At 35.6% G+C, this 19,142-nt stretch overlaps 1 protein-coding gene across 3 annotated transcripts; it reads right to left on the bottom strand.

The window, feature by feature from the left end:
- Positions 1 to 1,899: 1,899 nt before the first annotated feature.
- LOC105326666 (sacsin) lies at positions 1,900 to 18,613 on the bottom strand. Of its 3 annotated transcripts, XM_066086951.1 has the most exons (9): positions 18,438 to 18,613; positions 17,564 to 17,694; positions 16,969 to 17,063; positions 16,273 to 16,389; positions 15,705 to 15,852; positions 15,255 to 15,461; positions 13,796 to 15,163; positions 2,891 to 13,689; positions 1,900 to 2,635 (listed from the first exon to the last, which is right to left on the bottom strand). In XM_066086951.1, exons 2-9 carry the CDS (start codon positions 17,619 to 17,621, stop codon positions 2,348 to 2,350), a joined length of 13,080 nt encoding a protein of 4,359 aa, XP_065943023.1. In that variant the 5' UTR covers positions 17,622 to 17,694; positions 18,438 to 18,613; the 3' UTR covers positions 1,900 to 2,347. The 3 variants fall into 3 exon arrangements, with proteins under 3 accessions (XP_065943023.1, XP_065943024.1, XP_065943022.1); XM_066086952.1 differs by lacking the exon at positions 18,438 to 18,613 and having other exon boundaries at positions 16,969 to 17,060; positions 17,564 to 17,828; XM_066086950.1 differs by lacking the exon at positions 18,438 to 18,613 and having other exon boundaries at positions 17,564 to 17,828.
- Positions 18,614 to 19,142: the final 529 nt, after the last annotated feature.

Consider the following 19,142-nt stretch of genomic DNA (forward strand, 5'->3'; position numbering starts at 1 on the left):
AGATAGGTAAAGTTAGCTACTAGTAACTGGCTACTAGTAACTGTCTACGAGAAGTAAGAAAACCTAGCTACTAGTAACTGGCTACGAGATAAAATCAAAGTTGGCTACTCGTAACTGGCTACTAGTAACTGGTTTCGAGAAGTAAGAAAAGCTAGCTACTAGTAACTGGCTACGAGATGAAAGAAACTTGGCTTCTAGTTACTTGTTATTGTTCATGTGAAAACACATACCTAGGATTTTTATCTGTGTTCTTAAGATGTACATTGCACTATATCACTGTCAATTGTCAATATATCTCAAGTAGCTGTATATTTAAATTGAAGATATATGCCAGACTTGCTAATATCAACATTATGTCAAGTCATCCACATAATATTACGACACAATTACTCAGATATCCCTCTTTATGTAGTCAGCTACTTGTGAATTTTGTTACAAATATCTTTATTTTTTAGCGGGTTTGTCAATATATCTCAAGTAGCTGTATATTTAAATTGAAGATATATGCCCGACATGCTAATATCAACATTCTGTCAAGTCATTCACATAATATTACGACACACTTACTCAGATATCTCTACTTATGTAGTCAGCTACTTGTGCATTTTGTTACAAATATTCGTATATTTTGGCGGTTTTGTCAATATATCTCAAGTAGCTGTATATTTAAATTGAAGATATATGCCAGATATTGTATTATCAACACTCCTTTAAGTCATCCACGTAATATTAAGAAACAATTACTCAGATATCGCTCTTAATGTGGTCAGCTACTTGCGCATTTTGTTACAAATATCCTTATATTTTGGCGGTTTTGTCAATATATTGCAAGTAGCTGTATATTTGAATTGAAGATATATGCCCGACATGCTATTATCAACATTCCTTCAAGTCATCCACATAATATTACGACACAATTACTGAAATATCTCTCTTTAAGTGGTCAGCTACTTGTGCATTTTGTTACAAATATCGTTATTTTTTACGGTTTTGTAAATATATTGCAAGTAGCTGTATATTTAGATTGAAGATATATGCCAGATATGCTATTATCAACATTCCTTCAAGTCATCCAAATAATATTACGACACAATTACTCAGATATCCCTCTTTATGTGGTCAGCTACTTGCGCATTTTGTGACTAATATCCTTATATTTTGACGGTTTTGTAAATATATTGCAAGTAGCTGTATATTTAAACTGAAGATATATGCCCGACATGCTATTATCAACATTCCTTCAAGTCATCCACATAATATTACGACACAATTTCTCAGATATCTCTCTTTATGTAGTCAGCTACTTGTGGGTTTTGTTACAAATATCGTTAATTTTTGGTAGTTTTGTCAATATATCACAAGTAACTGTATATTCAAATGGAAGATATATGCCAGACATGCTATTATAAACATTCCTTCAAGTCATCCACATAATATTTCGACACAATTACTCAGATATAACAAAATTCACAAGTAGCCGACTACATACAGAGGGATATCTGAGTAATTGTGTCGTAATATTATGTGGATGACTTGAAGGAATGTTGATATTAGCAAGTCTGGCATATATCTTCAATTTAAATATACAGCTACTTGACATATATTGACAATTGACAGTGATATAGTGCAATGTACATCTTAAGAACACAAATAAAATTCCTAGGTATCTGTTTTCACATGAACAGTAACAAGTAACTAGAAGCCAAGTTTATTTCATCTCGTAGCCAGTTACTAGTAGCTAGCTTTTCTTACTTCTCGAAACCAGTTACTAGTAGCCAGTTACGAGTAGCCAACTTTGATTTTATCTCGTAGCCAATTACTAGTAGCTAGGTTTTCTTACTTCTCGTAGCCAGTTACTAGTAGCCAGTTACTAGTAGCTAACTTTACCTATCTCATGAACCCTATCTATCAGAACAGTGTCACACACTCTTTAGCACTGTAAAGAATGTATTCAGTATAGCTATCTAATTTTAAAAAACATAAACTGTTCCAACCTAGTTTATATTCGTATAAATTTAGAATTATCGAATTTATCCTTTATAATTCATCTTAATTCAGTAACTTAAGAAAGTGAATAAAGACAAATTGTGCTTCTAAATAACAAACTATTAGACAATGCTGATCCAAGTAACTGTTACAGAAAATCCACGTTTTAAATAATTCGAACAGTTAAAAAGATATCAAATATTCACAAAGTTAGGTTAAAGTTACTTTACATAATTATACAGATATGATAAATAAATGTATTTTCCAAACACACTAAATTTCATTTTCAACCTAAACAATACGTACCACGACTTAACTGTTTTGTGAATACGATTGCTTGATTTACTTCATGCATCTGCTTTTACGAACCCCACTGTTCATCACAGAGGTCAATGATTTCCGTGGCGATACAACACGCCCCTTCCGCTTGTTCAGCGGTAAACGCCTCACCGGGGACGTGGCCTACAGACGGATAGGTCATCAAGTCCCGGTTGTCACAAACCTCGGATATGAACCTTCGACAAGCCTCCGTCATCTCTTGAATGGACAGGCAATGTGAAAGTGAAACCAGATCGTGATTGTTCCGGTTATCATAGGCCTTTTGGGCATCCTGACGATATAGTAAACTCTTCAGGCTGGTCTCTATGGTCTAAAATAAAATACATTTATGTCAAATAATGAACATATTTAGCATTGAATGCTTATTTTTGGATGTCGACGCTCCATAAACGCACCAAGACTGTGCAGACAAATTGAATATCGTGCATTGGGACTGACGACGTCTAAACATAAGAATTGAATTCTTATATTTATATTCATATTGTTGTTTATTTGTATGAAGTAAAAACCCCAACAACCCCATTAACATTACAAAATACATAAATAAGACGAATTAAAAGCCTACCAAATGACATTTGTAACATATCCAATTCCTTCCATTGTCCCAGTCGGATGAAACAGATTGATCCATCTCCATGCGTGCGGCCCTCATGTTGTATTTGGCTTGTTTTAACCACAGCTTCCCAACTTGAGGTTGAGGATTTGGCTGGTATTCTGCTGAACTCGTTCTTCTCCCCCCTCCATAGGATGCCCATCCCGAATAATGTCTTCGTCTTCGATGTCGACGTCGGTTTGCATAACCGTCAAGCCAGTCGTCGTCGTCCTCCCTCCTAGGCTGCGCATGTGTAGGGTTACGTTCACCATAGAAAACATCACCTTTCCATTTTTGTCTGTGTCTATAGTAAAAGTTTCGCTGCCTTGTGAAACTTTCAGAACAATTTTGAACTTGTTCTTTGAATTCACCATTCTTCAACCGACGCCAAATCTCGAGAATATACTGGGTTATCTCAGTCGCAAGAGGGTTATTTGGATGTCTGTCTGGATGCCAATTCAGCAATAATCTATTCTTAACTCGTCTGAAATCTCGTTCATCATATTTCCATGCTTCAATAAGTGTGCGTTTAATTTCGTTGAAGATCACCCCTTTTCGAGTTTGATATACCTCTCCTCCAAGGTCAGTATACCTTTCTAGCTCTTGGCTGGAAGTACCATTCTCTGCTGGAACGAACCGATATAGTTTAAATGCAATTTCAGGACGAATTTGTAAACCATCATAAATTTCATACATGGGAAACATGTTAGTGTCGGTTTTCTTTATAACCTTGACATAAATGTAAACATAATCTTCCACTGCATCAAACGCTGGATTTAAGATCTCTAAGGCTACGATCTCACTAGGCCGCAAATCTTGAATAGAATTCTCTAAATATTCATGAAGATCCTCCGGTACATATGACCCCAACTCTGGTTCCCATTTGGGTTCAACACTTACTTTTAAACTGGATAATACCTCATTTATTTCATCGACTGTCTCAGATTCTAGCAATCTTATAATTTCTGTTTTGTACCGGTTAGCAACATCACTGGTGCATTTAACAATGACATCAAATGCTAGATCCCGAACATATCGAAATAATGAACGAGTACCCTGCTTTATTTTGATAAACACTATTGAATCATCCGGATCATAGAATATCTCCTTAGGTTTTTTTGAGCCTTGAATTTCAACACCATTAGATTTAAAAACAAGAATTGTTTCCAAATTAGACACCTGTTCAAAATGCAATCTCTCCAATTTCGCTCTATAATTTTCCTTTTCGATACCGCTTATTTTTGACAGTGATAAAATGGCAAATAAAGCATCCATAAATTCTTTTTTGTGAACTCTTTTGTTAAGATTTCTAATTTCTTCAGATGATTGACATCCGTCTTTTTTGCACACAACTTCTTTTACCTCTTGTGAAATACATTTAGGTCTAAAATTTGAGGGCAATAATAAAAGCAACTTATTTCGAGAGTAACTGGAATGAGCTCTTTTAACGAATTTAATATCGTTAACGCCTTCTAACCGCTCTTCAAAATCTGGTATATCGCATATTGTCAGATCGAACGATTTTTCCAATCTATTTGCGTCTGTTGGTATGTAAACACAAGGGAACTCATTCAATTTATCAAAATTTTCTTCTCCAGTTATTGAGAGATTGGACAATTTTTTGACTGATTCCAACAATCCATTCATAGCTTTCTGACACAAAGATAATTCTTCGCCCATAAGTGGCCTGTCTCCGATCAGTGATTTGAGCACATGAAACACTCGTACATAATGAAAATAGGTAGCTTCGTTGGTAACACCAAGTTTTCTGAAGAAATCAAAGTGCGCCCCATATATTTCACTCCCTCTGCATAGGTGGGTTGAAATTTCGTCTTCTCTTCTAAGTTCCAAAACCATTTGGTCCCATCTAAGAAAACAATTTTTCTTGTCGTTGTAGAATAATGGAGTTTCACTAAACCCAATCTCCATTTCTTTCACTGCTCTAGCAGATACAGCCATATTCTTTAGTTTTGTGTAAATCAATTCCATAAATTCATGCAATTCACCGACATTTTCCACCAACTTTATGTTAGTTTGCTCAATTTTAACGGCTAAATATATGTTATCGCACAGTTTGTGAACATGCGAGATAACATCTCTCAAGTCGGGTATTCTTTTAATGAGTAACTTCTCCTCCACTTTCAAAGAATGTTCTTTGTCTTGCCACTTCAAATCTGGTAAAATTTTGCACATTGACCATGTCAGTAGCTCACTCTCAGGATAAACAGCATTTTCGAAAGAAATCAGGGAAGCAGTGTTAAAAGCACATAAAATTTCCAAGTACCCTCTTTTAACCTTATAAGGGATGATAAATTTGACCTCCCTTAGTTGTCGAAGGAACTGCTCTTCTTTATGTATGTTTGGAATTTTAAGAATTTCATTCAAAAGTAGTTTTGAGTCTGAATACAAATTCTGGTCTTTTTCTTTCTCCTGTCGTCTTTCAATGTTCCTGGCAAATCTAAGATACATTTCTACAGGAATATTGGTTTTTAAACCCGCAAAATACAACAAATCTTTCCACTCCTCATCCTTGAATGGGTCTAAAGGAAGTAATTCTTCATCCGTGAACATTCTGCGACATATTCGAGGGTACGGAGTAAAGAAATCGCAAACTCTTTGCAGTCGTTTGGTTTTAGCATTCTTAACAAATGGGAAATCTTTAATAAGTCTTTTCATTAAATCACTTCCTTTCTTAAAAAGACAATTTTCATTGATGTGAAGAATGTGCCTCATTCGAGTTTCATGATCAAGATTTTCCGGATATCGAAGCAAATACCTCTCATAAAACGAAATACTGGCAATTCTCTCCAATGAGAGCTTTTCGTAGAGTTCGTAAAGGTAAACATTATTTTCGAGAATTTTCAGGTTTCTATCTTGGCAAAACAACCCCAGTCCACTTGTTGGAACGCATCCAGCGTCAAGGATGATAATGTCACCTGTTGTATCGAGATTTGTTAAAGTTCCGTCGAATGATTTGTATAAATTTACCTCTCTAAATTTGCTTTTGAGTTTGCTGAAGTCATTTCGTAACTTATTGTACAGAAAAACTAAAAGATCTTTAGCATTTTTTAATTCTAAGCAGCAGTTCTTGTGATATATCATACAATCAAGAATGATTTCTGGTGAATTTTTTGAGGCACATAAAGATCTCACAGTTTGTCTTTTTTTGAAAGATTTGCCGATATATTTCAAGAAAGGTGAAGGGATATCAAGATTAGACAAAAATTTTCCTATTGTTTGATCTTCATTGCTAACATCCCCCGTCGCTTCAAAAAAGGACCTTGCATCCAAAATAGCAAATCGCATTTTAAAAGGATACAATTCCCTTTTTGATCTTGTTTCTACAGGTATCAAGCACCATGAACTTAAAAAGTCATCATATGTTTTAATATTACTCATTTGGTTGGACACTGACAAGAATTCCCAACATCTTGAAAACCATTTCTCATTCTGTGCATTCTCAATCAATGGAATGGGTTTATTTGAATGCAGATTTCCGAAATCATCTGACAGCAATTTTGAAAAGTGTTCAATGTTTAACGGCATTAGAAAATCTAGGGTTTTTTGAAGTTTGTTATGAAACATACTTACAAATTCAACGTGCAAAAATTGTTGTGATGAGTTTGGAAATAAATCACAAAATTCAGACACAAATTTCTTGTTTATCTTTGAAAACACTTGGAGTACATTGTCATTTTGAATACATAAAGGAATACCTTCTAGATCTTCAGGGTGTTCATATGTTTTCAATCCGAAACAAACTTTCACGATTTTCCCTAAAGTTTTAATATCTTTAAACAATGTCTCTGTTATCGGTACTCCAACCTTCGAAATACGGCACTTGTCTACAGCATTTGATTTCCATGATCTCAGGAACTCCATGATGTCTGTGATACAAAGACAAGGAAGGACACTTTCTGGCATTTGTAAAGTGCTTTGCACACTTTCAGCAATGTCCCTTGAACAATCTAATAGTTTTAAACCCAATAGTTTTAAAAGTGTTGCCAAATCAGAGTCAAACCAAAGTGCGTTTTCACTAGAAATTAAAACGCATTTGGAGTCTGGAGGACAAAAATACGATGGAAACTGATGATTTTCAATCTTCAGGGACAAAAATGAGACGCATGCACCGGAAGGTACTTTGTACATCTTTTTGATAAGGAAATGGTTTGATTCGCATACACTGCCACATACATCCGAGGGAAGGAAAATGGGGAAAATTTCGACTTTTTGATCAAGAGCTAGTTGATAAAACCTTTCAATTAATATTTTCCAACGGGTATTTTCAACAGTTTTCAAAATTGGAAACGAATTATTGTAAACACATATTGTGTGCTCGATATTCATCTCAGAATTCTGAAACAAATTTTCGCGAAGGAAACAAACAAGTTCTATGTATGCAAAAGGAATAACATGTTCAAGAAGAAAACTGTTCCAAATTCCTTTAAGATGTCCCTGTGGCTTATTATTTTCCCAGATACTCGTCCGTGCAGAATTGACTGCAAAATGACCATTAACATGCACTGCCAGATTAGTTTTAATATCTAATGGCAAAAAATTGAATGCTGTAGAAGATCTGTAGTCAGATTGTAATGTAATTTCAAAAGCTACCCCTCCTCTTGGGGACAACGCTATTTCTTTACTTTTAAAACTTTCGAGCAACGTCTTGTCAACAGTTCCATCGGCATAGACACCACATACCTGTGAAACACACCACGTTTCTTTGCATGTTTTATCTTTGATTGAAATGTTCAATTCTTGTTCGTATTGCGCAGATACTCCTTTCTCTGTAAGTGAAATTTCCCCTGATCGTAAAGAGTCTACATATCGTTTGGCATCGCTGTTAAATTTTTGGAGTTTTTCTTTTACTGTAGGAGCCCGCTTAGCCGACACAGATGCTATTTGTTGAATCTGACCATCGCTTGATATTACCGAAAGCGATATATTCACAATGTTGGACAAAAACAGTAACGACTTGGGTATATCGGCTTCCAAGGAAGAAAACCAGAGTTGAAGTGTTTGATTAGTCAAATTGAATTTTGACTTGATTTTTGATTTCTTTGCCATAGCTGTTGTTCTTAGTGGAAATCGAAACCAAGTACCTGTTGATCTAGAAATTTCTTCAGTGAGATAAGCTTGATACATATCTGGAAAATTCTTTTGAATGCATTGTATGTCTTCGATCATCATGCCAGGATTTTGTGGGGTCGCCAATGGAACATAATCACAATGAGGATCAAACATGACTAAGGCACCACCGTTTGGGACTGTTTCACCAATGGTTAAAAACGACGGAACGTCCGTGATGTGATACACGGCGTTGAATCCAATTCCAAACTGTCCAGTTGTCATTGGGTCTAAGCGTTTACTGCCTTCACCAAGCTTTGATATTCCTTCAATATCACTCTTCGAGAAGCAAGAGTTGTTATACACCACTAAACTAGGTCCTTGTGTATCCGCAAGTGTTTTGTCAAAAATCAAATCAGTTGGATGAGATCGTTGGTCATGTACAAAGTGAATTTCTGTTGCTCCAGCGTCATCGGCGTTTTGAATTAATTCATTCAGAATTGATACATTGCAAGGATAATCCTCTAAAATTCCCTTTAACCGTGTTACTAATGCTTCTGATTGACCAAAAGAAACTGCTACAGCAGAACGCTTGATAAACTGAGCACACTTTGATTTGATCCCGAAGAGTGATGTTGTATTTGCGTTTAATTCTCCGTGAACAAATAGAAAAGAGTTATCTTTTGTGTCTATATCTCTATCATCATCAATACAAAGATCACTTGGCTTTCTCATTATTTTATTTGTGTCTGGTAGTAATACTGTTTCGCGGTCACAGATAGATTGAAAACCCCCTCTTCTTTTAGTGTCCGACAGCATGTTTAAAATATCAATGATTTTGGAAACATGTTCTGATGTTTCTCCCTCTTTTAGATCAATTGTTTTAAGAGTCTCAAATAGACAATGGACTGAGAAAGTCTTTTTTACTCCAATGCACCTTAAGAAATTTTCGTATTTTTTCCACCGATCATCTACTTTAAACAAAAAAGGTTCCAAATCACAGCGTAGTTCCAGAGCACTAGCGTTTGGTTTGACTAATCCCGACTTTGTTAAAAGGCAACATTGGTCTTCAAAGGTGGACAGAAAAGAGCAATCGATATCATTGAAATACGCGTAAACATCCCTGTATATCTCCCATATTTCATTAAATTTTTCACTTGGGGTGATACGTGTGATTTCTTCAAATTGGTTACGCAGAACGGTCTCGTAAATATCTTCGGTGCCCTGTACTCCTAAATATTTAAGCACTCGTTCATATCGACCATCTAAATTAACGATGGAAGAGACACATCCTGCTACGTTCTTACAGTTTTTAAGACACAGTTTCTTCCCTGACTCAAACTTCTTCGACTCAATAGCATACCACTTAAAGGGCCAATTTGAAGGTTTCTGTAAAACTGGCAAGAACTTTATATTTTGTAATGCTGGTTGAACTTGTTTGTGGGTTTCCATTTTTAATTCTAGGTACTGAAGCATATAATTACATCTTTCTGACATTTTTTCAGCTTGTTGGGCAAGTCGTTTTACCGATTTGACTCTATCGATAACAAGTTCATTTGTAAGTGTGTCGGTCATCATGCCCATAGTTTTCAGTTCCTTAACAATGCTTGATTTACTGAATTCCTCAGATGGAAATCGTTCATCATTTTCATAGAAAAGTCTTGAAATACAAAAGCTATTGCTGTATAGATCAGGATAAATGAGTTCTGATGGTTTTCGTAATTTTCCGTATGGTAGAGTTGGTATGCACTGCGTTTTCTTAATCACGTGTTTCACTTCTTCATTTTCCAATTCGAAGGCAAGTAAAATCAGCTTATTTCTCTCTTCAGTTGACTGGTTCCAAAATTCTGTTGAGAGACTCGGGAAAAACGAATCCAAGTAAAAGGTCTTAAGGTCACAAATGTTTTCCTTTAATAGGGAATCACAAGTTGGTATCATCTTGAGCTGTTCGTACGTACCTTTGGGTAGATCCATTGCATGTTTCTCTGGTTCATATGAATTAAATCTTAAGAAACATTCTAAAGCTTTTTCACATATTTTGTCCTCAGACTCGTATCTCAAGACAGGGTTTAGGAAGACACATTCTTTAAAAGAATATCTCCTAATGTTGCTTGAGTCCTGGTACCTGAAAATCAGTTTGCGTTTTGATGTAACTAGCTTTTCGTAAAATGAAATTACTAATTCATTTATCATGTTGTCTTTTCCTTGGTGTGGCCAATTTTCATAACAGTTTCCTTTATAAAAAAGGTCTGCCAGCTTCTCAAGCAGACAAAGATATGAATCACATATCACATTTCTTAATAAAAATATATTCCAGTCAGCTCCTTCTGAAATCAAATTGTCGGAAGATTTTGAGACTAACCGTCGCCGACTTGACTCTACAGCAAAGTAACCATTTACATGAACTGGAATATAGGACTCTTGAGGCAATGGCAAGAAACAAAAGACGTGACCATGTGGGTAATATCCAAAAGGCATTGCGGACTGCTCTACTTCTGTGTATTGCAGTAACGAATGCATGACAGGAATTGCTATTCCTCCAACAATAACATTATTTTTCGTGTGCGTGTATGGTAAGGTTTGCGCATTGGTACCAATTTGCCAGACTATGACCCATTTTGTATCTGACGCATTTTCCGTGATTTTCTCCTGTTTAAACAGGTGATGAAGCTGTTCGACTTCTTCTTGTACTTTTATTGAAATACAAATATTCTCCACCGTCTGTATTGGTTGTTTTCTTTCAATGTCTAAGTTTGGATTTGCTTGAACCAAAATATTTGATTTGCCATTTTGGGAGCAACGCGTAATACTGTAAACCGGGTGTGGCTCTAAGGCTTGCGGATGCAAATGAAAAAATTCAATTTTTTTCACATTTTGAATAAATAGCATAAGATTTCCTGCATCTTCAATAAATTTGTATATAAGCTTGGCAACATCGTCCTTCGTGTATTGTTTTGGGGAAATTTGTCTTTTTGTTTCATCGGCTTGTTTCGCTGTCCGTAATGGAAACCTGAATAATGTTCCTTCATATGACATAACTGGTCTTTCACTTTGAAAATCACAATCAAATATTCCATTATATGGTCTTAACTGGTGTCTAAGACGACGGCGGGTCTTTGAATCAGATATCCTAAACCGCAGACCAGGGTTGTCGTCTTTTAGAGCTTTTCCGAGATGAATCATTCTTGGATCTAAAATTACCAACGAATCTCCACTTAGAATACTTGGTACGTCGGTGATGTTATAAACTGAACAGAATCCCAATCCAAATTTTCCAATTTTTGTTAAGTCTGCCATTTTGGTTCCAGCTCCAAGTTTAATGATATTTTGAAAGTCTTTTTCTTCGAATTTTGCATCATTGTAAACCCATATCGCAGGTCCTTGGCATTCGGCCATTCCTTTGTCAATTAATCCTGTCTTTGCATTTTCATTTGTTCGTTCATCGTATAGAATATGTAAGCATGTTGCACCGGCATCGTCTGCATTCTGAAGCATTTCTTTCAGCACACTTATCCCATCGGCATATTCTTCTATCAAATTTTTTAGCCTGTCTGTTAGCTCTTCCTTTTGACCCCAAGGAATGTCTTCTACTCCTTTAATCTCTACAATACGCCTGGTCAGAGAAGGAACCCCAAGGTTTTCAGCCAAGCTACTTCGAATCTTAGTGTGGACAAATTTTAAGTCTTCTTCGTCATCTTCTACTTCGTCATTCTCCCTCTTGTAATCAACGTAAGTACATTCTTTTGCTGGCAACAGCTCAAACAAGTTATCTCTGGTTTTTACAGGAAAAAGAATACGATCAATTTCAACACCAGACAAAAGATTTTTGTCATTTTGTTCCTCAAGGACGTTTAGAATTCCTTCTACAACAAGTAAATTGTGTTTTGATTTCTCCAAGCTCAAACTCTTTTGACATTCTTTGATGTCACACAAAATATTCAGAATGTTTTCAATTTCAATTTCGTCTAAACAGCCTAATTGTAAAAAAAGATTTTTTTGCTTTTCATTTTCTGGCTGTATCTGATACATGTAAGGTTCAAGTGTCACCTTTTCCGTTGAATTATTAATAAAGTCAATGAAGACATCCTTTGGTTTTGCGAAAACATTTCCGGTCCATACAATATTCTTCTCCCTATAAACATCGACGGTGCTTTGCTGAAGCCTCTCATTTGCAAGGTAATTGTATATCGCTGTCAACATTGGCAAGAACTCCGATCGATTGGTGCAGTCATTGTAGTTTTCAGAAAGGAAAAGCATTTGTTTAAGTACTAAATCTGAGCTGGGTTTTTGGTGTAGTAAGTAATCTAGAAGCTCGCTATTCAAACTGCTTTTAGCAACCAAGGCTACAGAGCCGACCAACATTTCATACTCAGAATGATACATTTTGTCTGGACTTTGGAGTTTGTCCTCGCGACAAAGCCATAGCATCTTCTGTGGATAGTGTTTAGGTTTCTTGGTCTTTGGTGGCATCCACGAAGAACTTCTCATTTTTTCCAATATATAATTCTCATTTTGTAAAGCCGAATCAGATGGGTTAACTAGCCGATTTGCCAAGTTTTCAAAAGTTTTAATCTTAAGTTTTATTTCGTTTGAAAGCCTGCTGTCATTTCCAATTATAAAATTCAAAGTTTTTATCAAATCGTTGATTGAAATATCTACTGACGATTTTAAACCCAACTTTTTCAATCCATTGATATGTTTATTTACAAATGGACGATTTCGTGGAAGCCTGTCTTTTTCTTCGTAAAACAGGTTTTCTAGATTTTCCGTAATCTCAAACAATTCTTGTGGTGTTCTTCGTTTTCCGTCCTCAGATTCAATAAATGGAATCAAAGTGGACACTTCAATTTGTTTAGGGGTAGCAAACTGTATTCTACTAAGAAAAAAATCCATGAATGCATCAATTTTATCTTTTTCACAGATCTCGTTATCTTTTGTTCTTGTAAGAATATCTAATGTAAGTTCTTCGTCGGTCCAACGACTGCATCCCAGCATAATTGCAAGTTGGATTCCCTTAAAGTTTCCATCAATCATTGTATCCGGGTGAGAAATTGGGTATTCTGCATACTTTAGGGGCGTTATTTTATCAACCTCAGAAACCGAGCATAAAGTATTGTGGTTTTGTATTGGAAATATCTTGAGTTCCTTCAGAAAGTTTTTTACAGTGTCATCCATGTCATTTGCTTGACTCATAAAAACAGCAAGCTTTTTTCGTTTACTTGCCGACAGCTCCTCGAACTTTTGGATTAAATAACGTTCATTGGTAGTTTTGCGTAGAAGTTTAACCATTACGTCACAAACACCACTGGTTGTTGGAGAGCACACGTATCTTTCTACAGAAGCATTAGGCATAAAACCTGGGAGTGCATTCAGTAATGTAACGCCAAATGACTGCAGACCTTCGCATACTGCACCGGATATGGAACTAGAACCTTGTCTCTTTAGGACATATAACCCATCTAATACATGAAGTTGAACAACACTGACATTCTTCTCTCCTTCGGTTTCTGCTAAAATGTGGAGGTGTTGAACCTTTTCTATCAGTTCTTCATTCTTAGAAAGATAATGCCAAATTTCGGAAATCCATTTTGAGATTTCATGTTGTTTCGATAGCGGGATGCCATCGCTTATTTTTTGTTTCTCTATTGAGCTTTCAAGAAGAGGCACAAAATCTGGTGAAGCAAATTCTTTTATGCCATATCTACCTAGAAATACAAATAATATAAAATTAATAACCGAAATAGGTCCTCGACTATTGCTATTTTTTTTTAATTGTTATTGTTAAATCTAGTAAATAAGTAAACATCTAACCTGTTGTTTCACAACTCAGTACTGTTTTCTTTAATTGATCGATAACGATTTCGTTCTCTGGTACCGAGGAGATGAGTTGTCTATCCAAAAGAGGAAACATCTTTTCTTCGCCATTCAAGCAGATGTACACTGTTTCCATATCATTTCTAATTGAAACGCATGTCATCGAGTCGTTGGTCGGTAACAGCTGAATATTTTCAAATTGGTCTTCACTTGTATTGTCTAAAAAATATTGTAGAATATGGAGTTTTTGGAATTTTTGAAATGATTTGTACCTCGGATCCTTTCTGAGAAAAGAACACATTAATTCTGCATTGACTGTACGTGGTTTTGTATGTCGGAAGTCTTCGCTATTGACTATAAACTGCAAATGGGATGGAAGGCAAACTAAATCATCTGTATACACCGATAGTACCTTCCAAAGGGTCTCTTCTACTTTTTTTGACACTTTCTCTCTTTCACGATCAAAACAGAAAAACAATGAATCTTCAAAAGAAAGCATTCGTCCATTTTGATTATCCCCATTTTCTGTATGAAATATTTCCATATGTAACACTTCTGTGTAGAATGGATGCAATAAAATCGACCATTTTGGGTCAATAGTTTCTGCGTTTGGTAGGCTTGAGTAAATAATATTCGGTGATATGCTGGAATCCTCAAGAAGCAACCTAACTAATCTAATGTAAGCTGCTGAGAGTACTTCAGAAATAAGCAGATGATTCCACTTCAGCCGGTTGTCATCTGATTCATGCTGGTCGTGGGAAGCCCATAACATGTGTCGTCTGTTGGACGTCAGAGCAAAGAAACCATTAACATGGACGGGCAAATTTGTCAGACTTTTACCATCTGGTTCAAAAGGAAGAGGCAAAAAACAAAAGACATGACCATCTATTTTGCGTGTTAATGGAAATGCAACTCCAACATACGGAGCATAACCAAGTTGTTCATCTTGTGCCAGTTCCAACATCGACGAGTTTACCATATCATTTTTTCCTCTGAAATGATTTACAACGAGCCATGATTCCTGTACTCCTCTTTCTTGTTTTGATGTCGGTTTCCATGTTGTTAGAACCGCTTTATATTCACTCCATAACGATTGTTCAGGAATCTCGTTTCCCTTCACCTGATTCTTTATATATTCCCTTTTTTCTGTTATGTCCTCATCTCGTATACCTTTCAAGTTAACTTCAAACTTCTTTTGAAACTGTGTGTCAAAAATAGAGACTAAATTGACAGATTTCAGAAATAAGAGAATTGTCTCAGCTTCTTCTTCAAATGATTCAAACAATTCTGTCATTTTGTCCGATGTATAGATTTTATTTGAAAGATCAGACTCTTTTTGACGCAGTGGAAACCAAAATAAAGTTTCTGAAAAAAAAAACCATGAAAATAATGTATCATAAAATTTTGACCTCAATAATATGATTCTTTTATTTGAATCATCATTTAGAATTAGTACTTGGATAATGTTGGTTGTCAATAGCTGCTTCGTTCAACCCAAACAGTCCTTCTCCCTCCAACCCAAGGGTACTTCTCATCAATGACCACGCCTCTTTGTACTTCGGTGTCTTCAACTTTCGGAACGGAATCTTGTGGCACACACGGTGGGGTAGTTCAAGGGGATTTATGATCAACAGTTGTTCTCCGCTGATAATTACTGGAGAATCTACCAAAGCAAAAACTTAATATTTCTTTATATTGGTCATTACAATGAAGGCTGGTGTAAAAATGACATTATCTTATTTGCTTTTTTGGTCCAACAAAATGCACTAAAATGAAAACGACATGAACCTTAGAAATATAAAGCTTATTGTAATAAGAAACGTAGACATAGGCGGTTTCGGAGAGGATGCTTTTCAACACACTGGATATCTGTTTCCTTGCATCTTCTCTGTGCATGTGAACTTACCCGTAATGTGAAAAATGGACTTGAAGCCAAGTCCGAACCTGCCAACTTTAAGCGCATCTTTCTCCTTGACACTGGTGTAGATACTTTTGATTCCCTTCCAGTCTTCTGCAGTGAAGACGCCATCATTGTGCACGCAAAGAGCAGGTGTCTATTCAGACAAAGTGGATTAAAAGGAAAGGAACTGCTAAACTTTATTATTTTGGACTCTTTTGTGATGAACAATGAACTAATAAATGTCAAGTGATGAAAAAATGGTAAGGAGTAAACATGATAAACACATTAAATAACGTATTTAGTTGTTTATACGGTAAATAAAAGATTACTAAAACAAATGCAATACTCTCAAGGTTGATTTAAAACTAAACGCGATAAGACTCAATAAACTTCAATCAGACTATTAGAATTAATAAAAAAAAAAAACCAACAAGTGAGTAATTTAAGATTTAAATGTCATAAAAAGAACAGACAAACCAAGTTAAAATTAAAACAGTTGCATGGTTCAGAGTGGGTGTATTTGGAAAACATTTATAGATCTATACATAAGAATTCAATCAGATTGTTTGAGTACCCTGAAATAGCTTCTATAGCTCAACTTAGACGTCTGTGATGCTGGTACATCGTCCCCTTCCTTGTAGAAAATCTTAAAACTTCTGGCGCCGGCGTCCTCGGCATTCTGCACCAATTCCTGTAAACCAAGGGAAGCAACACTAAGATTTTTTTTTAAGTCACCCCTATTAATAAATAAAGCTCTTAAAGTATCAATGTAAATCAATAAATACTATTTAATAGATTTAAATTTCAAGCAAGGGTATTAACTATAAATAACATAAAAAATACAAGACATTTTTGTTGTGTCTTCCATTCACATGCATATCAGATTTATCGAGACAAACTTTGCATTAATATGTTTTCTTTCGCATAAAAACAGATATTTAAGTATGAGGAAGTATTTCTGTTATATTTTTAACCGTAGCGTTTTAGACTTGGTCGTTTATTTACACACACCCAACACTAATTGTCTGACGTAGATTGTTTGCAATTTCAGATAGAAAGAGTTGAAGACGGATTTCATATAGCTTTCATTATTTAATCCAAACACTTTTTTTTTCAAAAAAAAAAAAAAGAAAGAAAGAAAAGGTGAGAATCAAAGAGATAAGTGCATGCATCAGAATTTATCATAAACCAGTCTATAACAAATACATGTACATACATGTAACTATACCCATTCCATTACCCCCCCCCCCCCCAACCCTTGTCAACTTACCCGGATGATCTGCGATCCGTCGGGGTATTGATCCAAAATGTTCTTGAGCTGCCGTAAAATGGGCGGCTTACATATCCCCTCGTAGTCGCTATCTACTAGAGGAACAAATCGGCAAACAAAAAATAATAATTAAATCAAACATTATACTATATTTATAAATAAACCAAATGGGCGGTTTACATATCCCCTCGTAGTCGCTATCCACTAAAGGAACTAACCCGAAAATAGAAAATTATAGTTGAATCAATCATTATACTTTTGTATAAATTATACATATATAAACAAAATGGCCAGCTTACGTATTCTTCCTGGTCGTTATCCTCTAGCAGAGCAAGTCAGTAAACAGAGAGTTAAATAAAACAATGGGGGATGTTGTAACTAGATTCACAACAATTCAGAAATAGTGTTTTCATGAAATGGTCGTAAAAATACTGAAATTAGGCTTTAAAACTTCCCTCCCCTAGCAAAGAAAAATGTCCTCCCACCGGAAAAAAATATCTTAATCCGCGCCTATTACTACCCCCCCCCCCCCCCCCCCCCCCAGCCGGGAAAATTTTCTAGATCCATGCTTGGCATAGGTATGGATTTGTCTTACCCTGATTATCGTCGTTGAAGTCTGAAGTTTGATCCTCGCCCTCGTCAATAGAGGCCATAGCTAAGAGACTGCTCAGCTCTGTGGAAACTCAGTCATCGATTTCTCTACCGACATTTACCGACTGGGTGTATCTATAAAGCGTCAAGGTTGAGGAATTTCAATTCTTTTGTACACCAAGAGCAAACATGATATACAAATGCAACCCATTATGCACATTTTCAGAAAAAGCACATAATGCGTGGCAGTTAGAGGAAATGCAAAACGAAACTACAAAATATTTATCAGATAATACATTTAAACTGGTCATAGGACAATGTTATAATTTGTCTAGTCAACTTAGTGTAAATATTGAATACGATTATCCAATTCAGCATTATCTTATCTTAATAAAAGATAGCGCATTTTTTAAATCAGATAATACAACCTAGGCTAATTGTTTCAAAAGCTTATTAATTTATAATACAACTTACTGTTTTTTCCTTCAGTTTTATAAATTAATTTGATTAAAATTGGTGTAGTGGAAATGCTCTGCAGATGGTCAGAGTTTGGTCAAAATTATATAATATCTATTCTTGGTTAAAATTGATATATTTTTGGTGAACAAGCGCTAATATTTGTGACAGCGTATCATATCTAGAAAAATCTTAAAAAGATTTCTGGTTTTACAACAGAAAATTAATACGTGGAACCTTGAAGCTGTGCACAAGAGTTTACCCCCCCCCCCCCCCCCTTCTTGAAACTTTCGTAATTCTTGAATTATACATTATACAAACATCTGATCATGATTTTTCCTACCTATTTTCCTTCTATTTTTTTTTTGGTTGTGTGAATAATTCTGGAGAACATTGCAGAATTAAAACGCAAAATTACCTACCCACATTTTGAGGGTCCACTCTGACCGTCTGTCTGTCCTCAGACTGGGGAACAGTGCGCAGGTGCCGGTCTTTTAAACTTGTCCAGTTACCACTGGCAACATGCAATCAATCAATGCAAAACCTCAAATATTATATCTACATGTAATATTCTGCTGAATACAATATACAGTGTACTTCGTTGATAAGATACTAGCGGAATGGGAAGTTAGATATACATGTATAGATAAAATTAAAAAAAAGAAGAAAACCCGAAGCAGAAGTTATTATTTTCCAAGTGACATAATAGTAATCGATACGCCTGTAAATTCTTTGAAATAAAACAGAAAGTAAAGACAGCGTGTATGCTGAACTGATTCTCGACGCATCTATGATTTCAATAAAACTAGGTGTTTGTCTGTTGACTTTGTAGACTGAGAGAGAGAGAGAGAGAGAGAGAGAGAGAGAGAGAGAGAGAGAGAGAGAGATATGATTATTTAGATTGTTTTTTTTACAGAGAAGAATCATTCTTCTCTGTCGAAAAAAATCTAAATATTCATTGAGATCTCTCTTTCTCTTAGAATCTCCTTGTTATTAACGTGTTGTGTAATTTTAATGAACTATATACTCGTATAAGTAACGTCAATACATAACGTAAATGTTCTGTTGTTAATGAGCTCCTTGATAGGTGTTAATCCTCACCCCATCCTTAGTTCACTAGCTTAACT

This window comes from Magallana gigas, chromosome 6, assembly GCF_963853765.1.
Source record: "Magallana gigas chromosome 6, xbMagGiga1.1, whole genome shotgun sequence".
NCBI classification, from domain to species: Eukaryota; Metazoa; Mollusca; class Bivalvia; order Ostreida; family Ostreidae; genus Magallana; species Magallana gigas.